Source organism: Orycteropus afer, unplaced genomic scaffold, assembly GCF_000298275.1.
Source record: "Orycteropus afer afer isolate SDZICR_OR568_19922 unplaced genomic scaffold, OryAfe1.0 scaffold00172, whole genome shotgun sequence".
Lineage (NCBI taxonomy): Eukaryota > Metazoa > Chordata > Mammalia > Tubulidentata > Orycteropodidae > Orycteropus > Orycteropus afer.
In genome coordinates, this window is record NW_006921759.1 from 5,981,004 (window position 1) to 5,998,799 (window position 17,796).

The following is a 17,796-nucleotide window of genomic DNA, read 5'->3' on the forward strand; positions in this document are numbered from 1 at the left end:
CCTACTTCCGTAGTGATACTGCCTCGGAAACCCAAGGAGGGGTCGCTATGAGTCGGGGCCGACTCGATGGCACATAACAACAACAACAACAACCTGCTAGTATCATCCGTGGTGGTACAAAACAGAAGTATGGTGGTATGCCTTTGATTCCAAACTCATAATGACCCAATATGACAGAGTAGAACTTCCCTATAGTATTTCCCAGGCTATAATCTTTAAGGGATCAGATCACCAGTTTGTTTCTCCTGCAGGGCAGCTGGTGGGTTTGAACCACCAATCTTTTGGTTAGCAGCCTAATGCTTAGCCATTACACCACCAGGGCTCCTCAAAACAGAGGTAGCATGGCTTGTATGGAAAATGCATAGGGGCTTCTGGAGCGGGGCGGGGCCTGTGCCAGGCGGAGAGGGACCCGCCAGGACGAAGACTCCCTGCCTTCAGGCCTGGCCCCTCCTTCGCGCTCTGCATTCCCCTCTTGGCCCCCTTGAGAATCCCCGCGGCTCCCGACTGGCGCCCGCGCCCGGTTACCCACCACTCCCCCATGTCTTATTCCATCTTTGGAACCAAAGCCAAGCTCCCTACAGGCTTATTGTAACAAGTGGAAATACAGACACGGAGCGGACCAGCCCTCAGCACGCTCAAAAAAAAGAAAGAAAAGTCATAGGACTTGACACCAGAAGATTTGGGCCTTCTTTAGACGTATGAGTTTAAATAAATCTGAGTCCCAGTTTCCTCAGACCTAAAGATTAGATTGAGGTAGACATGATCAAAGGGAATTAAAAAAATGGTGAGTTTTCATAAATCTTAAAATTTTAATATAATTATTGCCACCATCTCATTGCAATCTCTGTAATCATTTATATCAATTTGCAAACATTACAGAAGCAAAATCAACTATGCAAATATACTACTTATTTAAAAAAAACACTTATAGAGATGAAAAACAAAACAAAAAATTCTTCTAAATACTAATGAATTTTCAGAAATTCTTAAAAGGAAAACTTAAATGCAATGAAAAAGTGAATTGAAAGGCTATTGTATATTATAACCTAACAAAATGTAATAATATTTCCATCTATGTGTGCCTCCAAATGTAATTGTAAGCATTGCTTTCTTGTCTCCTAAAGTTTAGTGTTTAGCTTGGATTTTCATATTTAAAATCATTTTTCAGTTCTCTTAGGAACAAGTAGATATGCTAATCTCAGCTGGTTATAGATTTTAATTTCATAATATCCCCAGCCATCTCTCAGATAGTATCTTTGTAAGTCATTCTGTGCAGATGAAAGAAAACAGCAGAAGCCCACTTCAAATTAGGTGTTTAAATTCCCTTTTTTTAATAAGGGAATCCTTGCCACTCTATGATAAATTCTAAAAAATATCAGTAAAGTGGTACATTTCTAAGATTTTTAATTAAGGTAAAACAAAAATTTTAAATTAGTATTTGAATACGTATGTAGGAGAGTAGATTTTCTAGTTCATTGACTCATACTTTTTTAGGTGAGGGCTAATTTTTACATCTTGACTCTATTTATGTAATTTTTTAGCCAAGATCATCATATATTGCTGAGATTGCCCATGCATAATTAAGCTATTAAAATGTACATGTATGTCCAGAAATAACTTGTATGCCTACTGACTTGAAGGAGGTAGAGGACAGTTTTATTAAAATAATATGTGTGTAGATTGGAGATGAAAGTACATGCTAAAAACCTCTGTGGAAGGAAATCGACTGTTTGTTTTGCAGGGCAGGATTTCAGTTATATGCACTGCCTTGAGTCAATGAGCAAGCCTTCTTTTATGTCTGCCTTTCCTATCTCTATTCTGTGCACAGAACTCCTTGAATAGCAGCTCAGAGAAGTGGAGGGGCCTATTCTGAAAAGACAGCTAAGGATAGCACTGATTCATTCTTCTGAGAACTCTTAATCTTCAGTCAGGGCCTGTCTCAAATATCACTCCTTAGTGACATCTTCCCAGCCATCTTCTCTCTCACGCTCCAGAAGTATGTTTCTCTTCCCTCTGAGTTTATACTTTTTATAATCTTCTAATGTGTCATGAGGGAGCTCTGGTAGCATAGTGCCTAAGGCACTTGACTGCTAACCAGAAGGCTGGCGGTTCAAACCCACCAGCCACTCCTCGGAAGGAAGATTTGGCAATCTACTTCCCTAGTGATACTGCCTCGGAAACCCAAGGAGGGGTCGCTATGAGTCGGGTCCCACTCAACGGCATATAACAACAACAACAACGTGTCATGAATCAAATGGTATAATATCTTTATAGATTGAATTGTGCCCCCCACCCCCGAAATATATGTTGGAATCCTAATCCCTATACATGTGACTGTAATCCCTTTTGGGCATAGAGTGTCCTTTGTTATGTTAATTAGTTTATACAAAGTATAAGGTGCATCTTAAACCTACTCCCTTCTGAGTTATAAGAAACAGCATACACACAGAGACAAGACAGCATAAACCACAAATGAAGGGAGATAGATGCCACATGAAGATCTCCAAGGAATAAAGAATGTTAGACTACAAATGCATTATCAGACAAGGACCTTACCCCAGAATGAGAGAGAGCCTTCCCCTGGAGCCAGTGCCCTGAATTCAGACTTCTTACCTCTTCAACTGTAAGAAAAGAAATTCTTGTTCTTTAAAAGATACCCACCCACTTGTGGTTATTCCTGTATGGCAGCACTAGAAAACTAAGGCAAATATTAATCCTGTACTCTGGTAACATAGTGGCTAAGACACTTGCCTGCTAACCAGACGGCTGGCTGTTCAAACCCACCAGCCACTCCTTGGAAGGAAGGTTGGGCAATCCTACTTCCGTAGTGATACTGGCTCGGAAACCCAAGGAGGGGTTGCTATGAGTCGGGGCCGACTCAACGGCAAATAACAACAACAACAACAACAACAACAACTTGTAAGTATTCCCCAAACTCTGATCTTCTCATAGTCACATATGTGTGTGTCTAGCCCAAAGCCTAGCCTATGAACTAAAAGTAGTTGTTGAATAATTAAAAATAGGTGCTAAATGCCTGCTTGTGGAGTCAATAAATGGAATCGAGCATGATCTAATGCTTTCCAGAGAAGGCTGCCAGTGTTCAGAACCCAGCCAAAGTTGAGATGATCTGGTTTTGTCTTGGACTGCCAAAATTTAGAGGGTGCAGACATTCATTGTGCATAATGATTTGAAAAGACTGTCCAGAGCTTTAAGTACCTTTCTCTTCTACAATGGTTCGTGTATTAGTTTCCTAGGGATTTGTAACAAAATACCACTGACTGAGAAACTTGTAAGAACATAAATTATTGTCTTACAGTTCTAGAGGTTAGAAATCTGAATTCAGTGTGTCAGCAAGGTCGTGCTGTCTCTGAAGGCTCTAGGGAAAAATCCTTCTTCGTCTTTTCCGGCCTCTGGTAGTCCCATGCATTCCGTAGCTGTGGCAGCATAACTCCAGTCTCGCCTGCTTCTTCACATGGCCATCTTCCTTCTGTGTCTGTCTCTGCATCTCTTGTTTTATTTTTATAAGGGCATCAGTCATACTGGATTATGGCACCTCATTTTAGCTTAACTAGTTATTTCTACAAACATAATATTTCCAAATAGGTCATATTCCCAGGTACCAAAGGGTTAGGTCTTGAACTTATCGTTTTGGGTCAAATCAACCCATAGCAGTCCTCTTTAATAAGCTCCCAATTCTGCTATTGTCTTTCCTTCCTTGATGGAGCTTTAAGTGCACCTGGGTCCATTGCTTCTTCCTCTCTTCCTCTTCCCAATGAATACCACCCTTAATTTGAAAAGTATTTTAGTCCTACTTGCCTTGAGTTTCAAATGTGTTACCATGGCTTCCCCTTGCTAAACTCCTTATGTTCTTTCAAGGGGGTGAGCATGGAGGTCTGTGCATTGACCTTTATCAGTGCACCTAAATTGATACGTAATTTCTGCAGGAGAATAAGTAAGAGGGCCAGTGTGTGTGTGTGTGTGTGTGTGTGTGTGTGTGAACATGTAGTGTGAAGAGAGGGTGGGGATGCAGAAAGAAGATTGGAAAATACAGGAACACTTACAGAGGAACATGAGTTGTATGGACTATGAAAATTTCTTTGTCATTTTTTGCCAGGTTGACTTTGGGTTTGCAAAGAAAATAGGATCTGGACAGAAAACATGGACATTCTGTGGGACCCCAGAGTATGTAGCTCCTGAAGTCATTCTCAACAAAGGACATGACTTTAGTGTGGATTTTTGGTCCCTGGGAATCCTTGTGTATGAGCTCCTCACTGGCAAGTAAGTGCCTTCATACATTTTTCAGCTTGTTCAGACAAGTGAAAAAGTAACTTACTAACAATAAATGGATATAATTTAGGAATTTAATATTTTTGAATTTTTTTTTTATTAAACATGAGGTCTTTTGCTCTTCACATTATCCTGTATCCTGCATGCTTCTAGTATATAACATGCAGGAAAGATTCAGCGAGGTGAAGGGAAAAGAGTATAGAGGTGCTATGGTCTTCCTAAAATGGCAGAGCCTATTGTTATAGATAAGAACCTCTGGTGGTGCAGTGCCTAAGACTGCCTAAGGCTGACCAGAAGGTTTGTGGTTCAAACCCATCAGCCACTCTGCAGAAGGAAGATGAGGCAATCTGCTTCTGTAAAGACCACCTTGGAAACCCAATAGGAGTCACTGTGAGTTAGAATCAATTCGATAGCAGTGGGTTTGGTTTGGTTGGTTTATCGTTATGGATAACTTATTAAGTGTGTGAAGATTTTGATAATCAAACATAAGAATAAGAGAAATAAACTTGTGGACTATATTATTATCTCTTATTCCCCCTACCTTTTTTTTTTTTTGAAACTTGAGGAAATAGCAATCATATTTAAATTGAATCTGTCAATCAATTAAGCTAAATTTAGCTATGTTCTTCTTCGATCTTCCCAACAAATCATTAGCCAGAAATGCTAAAAGAAAGCAGCATTTCTGGATTTAAAATTTTAATCCCCTTGTCAACTCCTTGCTAGAGGTGCTAATGAACAGGGACAAGACACAGCAGGAGTTTTAGCAGTTAAAATTGAATTGTCATTCTCTAAGAGATTAAAGAGTTGTATTAATGAATTCAGGATCCCAAATATTTAACACAGACACACATACACTATATATACCTTATATTTGTAAAGTAAGGTTTACAGAGCACTTTCATGGACTCTAATTTAGTTTTCACAAATGTGTGTGGAAGATAAGGCAGGAATTTCTATTATTATTTTGTGATTTAAAATTGTGTTACGATTTGTTTTATAGAATGGATAACCATGTCAGAGAGCTATCTGGCTAAGATCAGGGATTTGATCCCATGTCATCTGATTCGAAATATAATGGACCTTCCATTACACATGTGTGCCATGTATATATTTATAATATAATGTATACATACACACAGAGATGCAGATTAGTTTGCTTTTTGTAATTCAGGTTTTGTACCTGAATTTCTGATTGATAGATTTGACAATCCTTATATTGTGTCCTTACTAAATATTCTCAGTCTTAACATCAGGGAGGAGTCACATATGGAATGTCATAAGAAATAACACAATGAATCCATCCATAGGAATAAAAATCACCATACGTACTCTGTTGTTGTTGTTGTTATGTGCCATGGAGTCGGCCCCAACTCATAGCGACCCCTCCTTGGGTTTCCGAGGCAGTATCACTACGGAAGTAGGATTGCCCAACCTTCCTTCGGAGGAGTGGCTGGTGGGTTTGAACCGCCAGCCTTCTGGTTAGCAGTCAAGTGCCTTAGGCACTATGCTACCAGAGCTCCTACAAAAATATAATTTCATAGATTTTCTTTTAAATTTTTAGTGATTTGGGTGAAAGTTTACAGAGCAAATTCATTTTCCATACAGCAGTTCACATACATTTTGTCTCATGACATTGACTGCAATATTCCACAAAGCCCTCTTCCCACTTCCTCCCCATAGTTACCTCTTCCCTGTGTTCTTCCCCTCCATGCACTCCCGTCCCCTGAGCTGTCTCCCTGTGCATACACAGCCCTTCTATTCTCCCATGATTGATCTGTCCAAGGAATATATCCACCTAATGAAAATGTTCAGCTCATATGCCTGTCTTTTGTTTGGTTGGAAGCCACCAGAGTGGGTTCAATTCCAGACCGAAGGGCAGCTAAGGCCATAGCCTCAGGGGTTTCTCCAGGCTCTATCAGACCAGCAAACATTGTCCATTTTTTCTTTTTAATGATTTTGAGTTTTGTTCTACATTGTTCTCCCACTCTATCCAGGATCTGCTACATAGATTCCCCTTCAAGTGGTTGGCAGTGGTAGTTGGGCACCATTTAGTTCTCCATTTCTCATAGTCATATAGGCTGAGGATCACATGGTGTACTAGTCCCTTGGACTAACTGTTTCCATGTGTTTTTGCTTTTCTTCATTCTTCATTGCTCTGCATGAGATGGCTGCTTGCAAGCTTTTAAGATCCCAGTCACTGCTCACTAAAGTAGGATGGGGAACAATGTTTTTGTGTACACCAATTGAGCTTGATGTCCCCTGGGACCATGGTCCTGAGCCCACAGGTGCAACTGCTCTCTCCCTTTGGGTAGCTAGTTGTGGCCAACAAGTCAACACAACCTTGTCCCTTGTCAGCTCTACTATATACCTGGACATTCTTATAAAACATACAAATATGCTTGTACATACACAGTCTGTCAAACCTATACATTCCGCCTGCCTAGACATACCTGATCATTCAGCCTGACCACCCACATATCCACCCATATATGAATGTTTGCCAACACTGACAACACAGTACTGCATGTGAAAAAGGGTTCATCTTTGTCGTCTGTATCTCCTATTTACCTCTCTATGTCTTCCTGTTCCTCAATGCTACTGTGTTGATCACTCACATTTGGTGCATTGCCCTTCCCTTCACCCAAATCAATACTTGACTCTACCTATCTAGCACTGTTCCCTCCCCTTGTTTCCCACCCCTAATAACCAACAAAGAAAGTTTCCTTCCACATATAAACCTTTCCTTGACTTTTCACAATAACGGACTAATACAATATTTGTCCTTCTGTGATAGACTTATTTCACTCAGCATAATGTCCTCCAAGTTTATGCCCATTATGTGGTGTTTTGTGTATTCTACATTATTCTTTAGGATTGTATAGTATTCTATTGTGTGTATGTACTTTGGTTATCCATTCTTCTGTTGATGGGCACCTAAGTTGTTTCCATCTTTTTGCTACTGTACATAGTGCTGTGATGAACATGGGTGTGCATATATCTGTTCTTGTCCTGGATCTCTCTTTAGTAAATAACTGCATACCTAGTAATGGGATTTCTGGGTCAAATGATATTTCTAATTCCAGCTTTTTAAGGAATCACCACACTGCTTTCCACAGTGGTTGCATTATTTTGCAGTCTCACCAGCAGTGCATGAGAGTCACAATCTCTCCACATTCTCACCAGCATTTGTTTTCTGTCTTGTTGAGTTTTACTACTACTGCTGGTGCAAGATGATATCTCACTGTTGTTTTGATTTGCATCTCTCTGATGGCTAATGATCATGAGCACTTCTTCATATGTTTGCAGGCTGCCTGAATATCCTCTTTGGTGAAGTGTCTATACATGTCTACTGCCCATTTTTGAAATGGATTATTTGTGTTTTTGTTGTTGAGGTGTTGGAGTTTTCTATAAATTTTAGAGATTAGTCCCTTGTCAGATATGTCATTGCCAAGTATTTTTTCCCACTCTGTAGGATCTGTTTTTACTCTTTTGGAGAAGTTTTTCAAACACATAAAAATTTAATTTTTAGAAGGTCCCATTCATCTAGTTTATCTTCAGCTGTTTGTTCATTTTGGGTTATGCTTGATAGTCTATTTGTGTCATATATTGTTGTTATTGTTGTTATATGCTATCAAGTCAGACCCAACTCATAGCAGTCCCTCCTTGGATTTCTGAGGCAGTATCACTATGGAAGTAGATTGCCCAACTTTCCTTCTGAGGAGTGGCTGGTGGGTTTGAACCACCAGCCTTTTGGTTTAGGCACTATGCCTTAGGCACTATGCTAGCAGAGCTATGGGGGGCCTAAATTTGCCCCTGATTTTTCCTTGAGGAACGTTATAGTTTTAGGTTTCACATTTAAGTTTTGATCCATCTGGAGTTAGTTTTTATGTATGGTGTGAGGTATGGATCTTGTTTCATTTTTCTGCAAATGGATATCCAGTTTTGCTAGCACCATTTGTTAAATAGTTAATATCTTCCCCATTTAATTTCAGCTCTTTGTCAAAGATCAGTTGACCATATGTCAATGCATCTATTTCTGGCATTGGTCTATGTGTCCATTGTTGTACCAATACCAGGCAGTTTTGACTACCGTGGCTACATAGTAGGTTTTGAGATCTGGGAGAGTGAGACCTCCTACTTTATTCTTCTTCTTCAATATTGCTTTGTTACCTAAGGTCTCTTTGCTTTCTAAATAAAACTAGTGATTGGTTTTTCCATATCCTTAAAGAATGTTGATGGGATCTGGATTGGGATTGCTTTGAATGTATAGATTGCTTTGGGTAGAAATGACATCTTCACAATGTTCCATCTCTCTGTCCACAAGCATGGTACATTCTTCCATTTATGTGGATCTCTTATGGTTTCTTTGAGTAGGTTTTTTTTTATAATTTTCTTTGTACAGGTCTTTTGTGTCCCTGGTAAGATTTATTCCCAAGTATTTTATTTTTTTGGTAGCTATTATAAATGGTATTGCTTTCCTTATTTCTTTTTCAGCAATCTCTTGGCTGGTGTAGAAGAATCCAACAGATTTTTAGATGTTGATCTTATATCCTGCCATTATGCTAAATCTGTCATTAGTCCCAGCAGATTTTTTTGCTAGTCTCTTGGGTTTTCTAGGTACAGGATCATTGTTGTTGTTGTTGTTGTTGTTATGTGCCATCGAGTCGGACTCAATTCATAGAGACCCCTCCTTGGGTTTCTGAGGCAGTATCACTATGGAAGTAGATTGCCCCATCTTCCTTCCGAGGAGTGGCTGGTGGGTTTGAACCGCCAGCCTTCTGGTTAGCAGTCAAGTGCCTTAGGCACTAAGCTACCAGAGCTCCTTACACAGCAATAGATAACTAGTAATAATGCATAATTTTTGGTTTTTCCCCAAATCAGTAACTGTCAGTTTTAATAACTGTTCAGTTCTCATTGTGGTAGAGAAAAACTATGTGGGAGAGTTGAGATTTTGCATATCCAGAACAATCTTTATTCTATCCTCACTTGCTAGTTTGGTACAGGATCATATCATCAGCAAATAGGGATAGTTTGACTTCTTCCTTACCAATTTGCATGCCTTTGATTTCCCTTTTTTGCCTTACTGCCCTCTAGTACTTCCAATACAATGTTGAATAGAAGTGGTGAGAGAGGACATCCTTGTCTGATTCCTGTTCACAAGGGGAATGGTTTCAGTCTCTCTCCATTAAGAATAATATTGGCCCCATTAAGAATAATATTGGCCCCATTAAGAATAATATTTCATATATGCCCTTTATTATATTGAGGAATGTCCCTTCCATTCCTATTTTACTGTTTTGATCAGGAATGGGTGTTAGATTTTATCAAATACCTTTTCTGCATCAATTGATATGATCATGTGGTTCTTTTGTTTTGTTTATGTGGTGGATGACACTGATTATTTTTCTAATGTTGAACCATCCCTGCATACCTGATATGAACCCCACTTGGTCATAAGGTATTATTATTTTTTTTATGTTGTTGGAGTCTATTGGCTAGGATTTTGTTGAGGATTTTTGCATCTATATTCATAAGAGATAATGGTCTGTAGTGTTCCTTTGAGTGATGTCTTTGCCTGGTTTTGGTATCAAGGTTATGCTTGCTTCATAAAATGAATTTGGGAGGATTTCATCCTTTTCTATATTTTGGAATAGTTTGAATAGGATTGGTGTCAGTTCTTCTCTGAATGTTTGGTCTACTTCTCCAGTGAAACCATCTGGGCCAGGACCTTTTTTGTTGATAATTTTTTTTTATGACCTGTTCAATTTTTTCTTTTGTTATGGATCTGCTCAACTTTTCCAGCTTAATCTGTGTTAGTTTAAATATGTAGTGTGTTCCTAGAAATCTGTCCATTTCTTCTAGATTGTCAAGTTTGTTGGAGTACAGTTCTTCATAGTACCCTGATACTGTCTTTTTTGTTTCAGTTGGTTCTGTTGTGATGTTGCCCATTCTGTTTCTTGTTCATGCTATTTGTATTTCCTCCCTCTTTTCCTTTTTTAAATTTGCCTGTTTACAATCTTGTAAGCTTATTTTATTTTGGATACTTCCATAACTGGGTTGGTTTCTGGATCATGTCATCATGTGTATTAATAGTCAGTTGTTGTTTACTATTATTGGCTCTCTGTCCAAAGGACCCCCTTTGGTATTTGTTGTTAGGTTTGTCTGGTTTTAACTAATTTCCTTAATATCTGCTTATCTGGAAATCTCCTAATTTCACCATGCCATTTGAGCGACAGTTTTACTGGGTATCTAATTCTTGGTTGGAAACTGTTCTCTTTTTATATATACCATCCCATTGCCTTCTCCCTTTCATGATTTCTGTTGAGAAATCAGAGTTTAATCTTGTTGGTTACCCTTTGTAGGTAACTTTTCATTTTTCTCACACTGCTTTCAGGATGCTTTGTCTTTGGTTTTGGTGTGTTTCATGATGATATGCCTTGGTGATTTTCTTCTGGAGTCTATCCTGTTTGGGGTTCATAGGACTTCCTGAATGGATATATTCTCATCTTTCATCATATCAAGGAAGTTCTCTTCCAACAAATCTTTGACAGTTTTCTCTGTGCATTTATTTCTCTCTTCCTGTTCTGGAATTCCAATTACATGTAGGTTATTCTTCTTGATGGATCTTAGGCTTTCTTCATTTTGCTTTGATCATTTTTATTATTGATCCCTTTCCAAAGATCTATTGAGGTATTTGTCTTCAATCTAACTAATTCAGTCTTCCATTGATTCAGTTCTTCTTTTTGCCTGTTCAATATGTTATCTATTTCTGAAAATTTAGTATTAATCTTCTGGATTTCTAACTGTAGATTTTATATCATTTCTAATTTTTAATTTATTTTGTCATTTTATTCTTGTATTTCTTTCTGAAATTGTTCTAAGATTTTGTCTGTGTTTTCCTTATTTTTGTCAGTGTTTTCCTTGATCTGTCTCTCAAGCCTTTGAAGACACCTAAGTGTAATTCTTTTGAATTTCTTATCAGGAAGTTCCAATGCTGCTTCTTCCTCAAGGATATGTTCTGGGTCTGTATCTTGCTCCCTTGTTTCCACCACTTTATCTTGCTTCTTTGTGTGGACTGTGATGGTCTGTTGTCTCTAAGACATTATGAAGTTGTTGTATTTATACTTAATTGATGATTGTATGTTGAAGTGATTCACCAAAGATTTCATTTTCTTTTTCTTTTGGATATATCTGAGTAAGCAAGGTACTGTGCTCCTCTATTTGATAGTTGCAGCACTCATGTACTTACCACCTGTCTTCTGGTGGGTGTGATAGAGAATGAGAGTGGTTGCACAGGTCTGTTAACCATGAAGAGCAGTATATAGTGAGTCAGGCTCTTACCAGTTATTATGTATCATTGGTCAGTTTGTGTAGAAAAAAGTAATGTTCCTCACTCAGTAAGTGGAGCTACAGGAGGTGCAGGTGTGGTTGGGTCATAAATTAGATCACCAACTCTAAATATATGCCCAGATCCTTACCACAGCCTATTAGAGCTATAGGATGTTGCTATCATCTCCTATATTCCTGATCTCCTTACTCACTCCATCCAGCCACATTGCCTTCCTCTGTTCCAGGAACACCACTTGCATGTGGTCATGGGTGTTCTCTCCCACTCAGTTAGACAAAAATCAGGTCTATATCCTGGTCCCTTGTTTCTATGACTTTGCCTTGTGTACAGCAATCAAAAAAGTAACAGTAAGAGGAAAAAAAAAAAAATACACACCACATAAGCAAATAGGAAGAAGAATCATCAGAAAGAGGAAAGAGAAAAAAAAAAAAAAGTTATAAAGGTGGAAAGGCAATAATTGAGAGAAAATATTTAAAGAAATACTTTAAAAAGACAAAAGAAATATGAATAGAAAAGGGGGAAAGCACCCACAATATCTAGGGAGTGGAGAATAAGAGAAAATAGATAGGGCTGAAGAATAATGAAGGAAAAAAATGCGAAAAATGTAAAAAGAAAAACAAGGAATGGAAAGAACCACAAGAAGGAAAAAAAAATGGAAACCAGGAAAAAGGAAGAGAGAAAAATCCAAAAACTAGAACCTGTGATGGGAATAAAAAAGAATAATAATAAAAAAGGAATGGAAAAAGAAGAAGAAGGAAGAAGGAAGAGGAAGAGGAAGAAGGAGAAGAAGAAGGAGAAGAAGAAGAAAGAAAACAAATTTTAAAACAGACAAGAACAACAAACCGAAAAAAAAGAAAACATATCTGGGTGGGGCAGGTCAGGGCACCCAGGCTCCTTCAGAGCACACAGACTGGGCTGGAATTCCTGCCAGCCCAGAAGATGGGTGGGGATGAGGAATAGCCACACCTTCATTCACCAAGAGTGTATGGGGTATAAGAGTAACAAGGGTAATATTGCACCTTTCTAGTCCTCAGTGTCTGATATGTCTTTATTGTCCCTGGCAAGTGGAGCCTATTCTCAGGTCCCTGGAATCTGAGATAGAGCTGTAGCTTTAAATATCCCAAATGGTCAAACTGCTTGTAAACATTCAAAATGGATGTACTCTCCAGACCAACAAAAGTCTGCAGCTCAGTTTGTCTCCTTCTACACTCTTTCTCCTTTTATTCACCAACCACCACTGCATTCCCCAGTGCAGCCCCTGGCTAGCAGGGCCAATTTTTAGGTTAATTCTTAGGTTCCCAGCACCACTTGGAAATACCCAGATTGTCCATGCTGTCAGGATCACTGACAGTCCACAGCTCTGTATGTCTCCTTTTTCACTGATTTTGTGCAGGTTCTTCTACTAGTTGGAGTTTAGTCCACTGCTCTATCCTACCTTTCAAAGCTCTGTTCTCCAGGATTAGCTTCTGAGTCTGTGTTAATTGGTTCCTCTTTTCTTTGTTGAAGAGAGTCTGTGTAGTTTGTCTGACTATTCCACCATCTTACCAGAACTCCAATTTCATAGGTTTTCTTGAACTTCTTACACTACAGATACTAATGATAGATTACCTGTAGATAAGTCCTGCTTCCTTATTTACATATATTGAGCAAAAAAATCTGAAAGACTATTTTGTAATATCTGTAGTGAGTTTCAAATATTTATTGCTGAAGAATGCTAAGGAAGAAAGTGAAAAATTTCCAGATAGACATGGAGAAAGAAAAGTTGCTTAAGGTCTTAGGAGTCAAAGAATTCTATTTCTGGTGTTTGAGTTCTTATTCCTGGAAATATTGTCAGCTGCATTTCTAAAAGATGTATGATTGTTCTTGTGAGTAACCAGAGAATTGGACAATATATAGCTATCTCTTCATTAGCTGGAATAAATGGTTAAAAGGGGTCAGGAGCTACACTGAGGGAATAAAGAAGGGAAGGGGAAAAAAAAAGACACACAGTACATTGGAATTGCTCAAATGGCTATGATCTATCATTAAAAAGAAAAGAATGGAAAACATCGCAAAATTGGTTTTTGTGAAGATTTTCAGGAAAGGGTGTGAGAAAATTTTATTTTAAATGCCCTCAATACTAGCGAGTCAAATGGTCAATGAAAATAGAACTAATAAGAGAAAAAAGCCTCCAAAAGCTGTAAATACAAAAGTAACTGAAAACATAATAACATCATGCTTTTCTACCTCATTTTCTTTACAAGTGAAACAGGTAACTGAAAGGTTGGTGCACCAACTTCATTTCAAGTTTATTAGAAAGTTTATTACTAGCTCTCAGTTTCAAAAAATTTCAAGTATAACCAACATTCAACAGATTAGTTTCTGAAAGTTAGCTTTAGTTTTCTAAAAGTAAACAACATAATAGAATAGATATCAAATTATTTTTAAAAGCACAGTGTCTACTTTAAAATGTTACCCATTATCCAGTGGTCAATTCTCAGTTATCTTCTTATTCATGTCTGCAGCACTTGTCTTGAAATTTTCTCTTTTCTTGAAAGACATCCCTCTTTCTCACTTCTTTTCCCATACTGGTAGCTCCTGCTCAGTCTCCATGGTTGGATCCTTCTTATCCTTCTGACCTTTCAACATTGGATCACTTCAGTTCTTGACTTCTTTTCTACCTACTTACTCCCTGGTTGCTATCAACAATCCATGACCACGAATACTATCTGATGATTCCCCAAAATCATACTTAAGCACTAAACTCTTCCCTGAATGTCAGCTTTTTAAATGCAACTGCTGGCTCAAAACATAACCCTTGATTCTCCTCTTAACAACCCATTTGCCCCTCACCACAATCTTTTTCCTCTCAGTGAACACCTAGACCAAAGGATTTAACATCCATATCTCACCACCTTCACCACTGCTGTCCTAGTGCAAGCTACCATGCTTTCCTTCCCCACCAGTACCACCACAGTTTATTCTCCATACATTAAAAACAAACAAGAAAACAAAAAAAGCAACTCATGTTGGCTGCTATAAATTAGATCATCCAACTCTAAATATATACCCAGATCCTTACCATGGCCTATTAGAGCTATAGGATGTTGCTATCATCTCCTATATTCCTGAACTCTTCACTCATTCCATCCAGCCACATTGCCCTCCTCTGTTCCAGGAACACCACTTGCATGCTCCTGACTTAATCGTCTTTGTAGTTGCTCTACTCACAGATACCAGCATGACTCATTCACTCTCTCTCTTCATTCATATTTCTGCTCAATTGTCAACTTATCAGAGAAGCTTTTCCAATTCACTCTGTCTAAACACACACACACACACACACACACACACACACTTCTCACTGTCACTCTCTACCCCTTGATTTATATTTCTTTTTAGTGAATAACACCACCTGACAAATTATATGTGTATGTGTATGTGTATTATTTGTTAAGTGCTATGAAATTACCTGAATGATTTTCTAACATATATCTGTATTTGTTATGAAACAATCAAAGAAAGGAAGGAAGGAAGGAAGGGAGAGAGAAAAGGTGAAATAAATTGATAATTTCCAAATATGCCTCAGACTCTGATTCTAACGTGTCCTATTTTGGATTTTCCTTAGCCCACCCTTTTCTGGGATTGACCAAATGATGACCTACAATTTGATTCTCAAGGGGATTGAAAAAATGGATTTTCCCAGAAAGATAACAAGACGACCTGAGGATTTGATTCGGAGGCTATGCAGGTGAGAATGACAATTATAGGAATAGGAATGCAATAACTTTTTGTCTTGGGGAAAGTGAGAAGCCTTCCAATTTCTTTTCTCATACATTTTAAAGTTCACTACATATTTACTTTTGTACTTTCCTATGTAGTTAAATTACATTTAAAGACAGCCGTTTTCTGTATTGCAGTTTAATTTAGGAGTTTGAATTTATCTTATATTATGGCAATGCCAAAACCAAAAACGTTGCCATTGAGTCAATTCTAAATCATGGCAACCCTGCATGTTACAGAGTAAAAGAGAACACCATAGCATTTTCTTGGCTGTAATATTTAGGTTGTACCACTGATTGAGTTAAAACTGCCAAAACCTTTAGATTAGAAGAAGTCCAGTGCCCCTCAGAACTTTACAGAATCACAGTAGCTACTTACAGAATGAAAGAGACCTACATTTTTCAGATTACCTTTGGGAATCTTTTTTATCTGTTATTGAATGAATGGGCAATGCTAGTCCATTTAAGCTCACCAGTGCCTAGGATATCAATAGTCAAATGTTCTATTTAATTTTTGACAACTTTCAATTTTCCTTGATTCATACCTCATACATTCCAATTATGAATGGATGTTTGCAGCTGTTTCTTCTCATCTTGAGTCATGCCGTGTCAACAAATGAAGGTCCCTAAAGATTTACTTCATCCATGTCATTAACATCAATACTATTTTAAGGAAATAACTCTTCATCAGTCATATTTTGAGTGCTTTTCCACCTGAGGGGCTCATCTTCTGGCTCTGTACCAGACAGTGTTCCACTTCTATCCATAAGGTTTTCACTGACCGGTTTTTTTCAGAAGTAGATCAACAAGTCCTTCTTCCTAGACTTAGTCTCCACTGAAACCTGTCTATCTTAGTGACCTTGTAAGTATTTGAAATACTGTTGGAATAGCTCTGGGTATCACAACAACTTGCATGTCACCACTGTACAACAAACTGACAAATGGGTGGCACATTTGTTTAAAAAAAACACTTTGAGGTTTATCCTAAAGTGATAGCATAATGCCTAAGGCATTTGACTGCTAATCAGAGGGCTGGCAGTTCAAACCCAACAGCCATTCCTCGGAAGGAAGATGAGGCAATCTACTTCTGTAATGACACTGCCTCGGAAACCCAAGGAGCGGTTGCTATGAGTCAGGTCTGACTTGACGGCACATAACAACAACAACAACAACACAACATTGTTAGTGACAGGATAATATCCATACACCTATAGAGAAGACCAGTTAATAGACTATTCTTCAGATTTACACACCAACCACTGGTGCCAAAAAACAAGGCTCCAGGAATTGATGGAATACCCATTGAGATGTTTCAACAAATGGACGCAATGCTAAAGGTGCTCACTTATTTATGCTGAAAAATTTGGAAGACAGCTACCTGGCTAACAGATTGGAAGAGATCAATATTTGTGCCTGTTCCCAAGAAAGGTGATCCAACAGAAGGCAGAAATAATCGCATCATATCATTAATATCACACAGAAGTCAAATTTTGCTAAAGAAAATTGAAAAAAAAAATGGGTTGCAGCAGTACATTGACAGGGAACTTCCAGAAGTTCAAGCTGGGTGCAAAAGAGGACATGGAATCAGTACTATCATTGCTGATGTCAGATGGATCTTGGCTGAAAGCAAAGAATATCAGGAAGATGTTTACTTGTGTTTTATTGACCATGACATTTGACAGGGTGGATCATAACAAATTATAGATAACACTGCAAAGAATGGGAATTCCAGAACACTTAATTGTTCTCATGAGGAACTTGTACATAGACCAAGAGGCTGCCATTCAAACAGAACAAGAGATACTGCATGGTTTAAAATCAGGAAAAGTGTGCATCAAGGTTGTACCCTTTCACATACTTATTCAATCTGTATGCTGAGCAAATAATCAGAGAAGGCAGACTACATGAATAAGAATGGAGTATCGGGATTGGAGGAAAACTCATTAATAACCTGCAATATGTAGATGACATAATTTTGCTTGCTGAAAATGAAGAATACTTGAAGCACTCACTGATGAAGATCAAACACTTCAGCCTTCAATACTGATTATATATCAGCATAAAGAAAACAAAAACTCCCACAACTGGACCCATAAGCAGCATCTCAATAAATAGAGAAAAGAAGTTGTCCAGCATTTCATTTTAATTGGATCCACAATCAATGTCAATGGAAGCAGTACTCAAGAAATCAAACAATGTATTGCATTGAGCAAATCTGCTGCAAAACACCTCTTTTTTGCATTTAAGAACTAAGATGTCACTTTGAAAACTAAGCTAAGCCTGAACAAAATCATGGCATTTTCAATACCTTCATATGCTTCATATATAAAAGCTAGACAGCAAATAAGGAAGACTGCAGAAGAACTGATACTTTTGAATTGTGGTATTGGCAAAAAAAAA

At 38.2% G+C, this 17,796-nt stretch overlaps 1 protein-coding gene across 1 annotated transcript in view; it reads left to right on the top strand.

Annotated features, from left to right (window-relative positions):
* The window catches only part of PRKG2 (protein kinase cGMP-dependent 2), a 175,149-nt gene that overhangs the window by 147,373 nt on the left and 9,980 nt on the right, over positions 1–17,796 (top strand). Inside the window, exons 14-15 of the mRNA XM_007946829.2 lie at positions 4,115–4,278; positions 15,243–15,365. Of these exons, the coding sequence (XP_007945020.1) occupies positions 4,115–4,278; positions 15,243–15,365 (287 nt within the window). The remainder of the gene's footprint in view (positions 1–4,114; positions 4,279–15,242; positions 15,366–17,796) is intronic.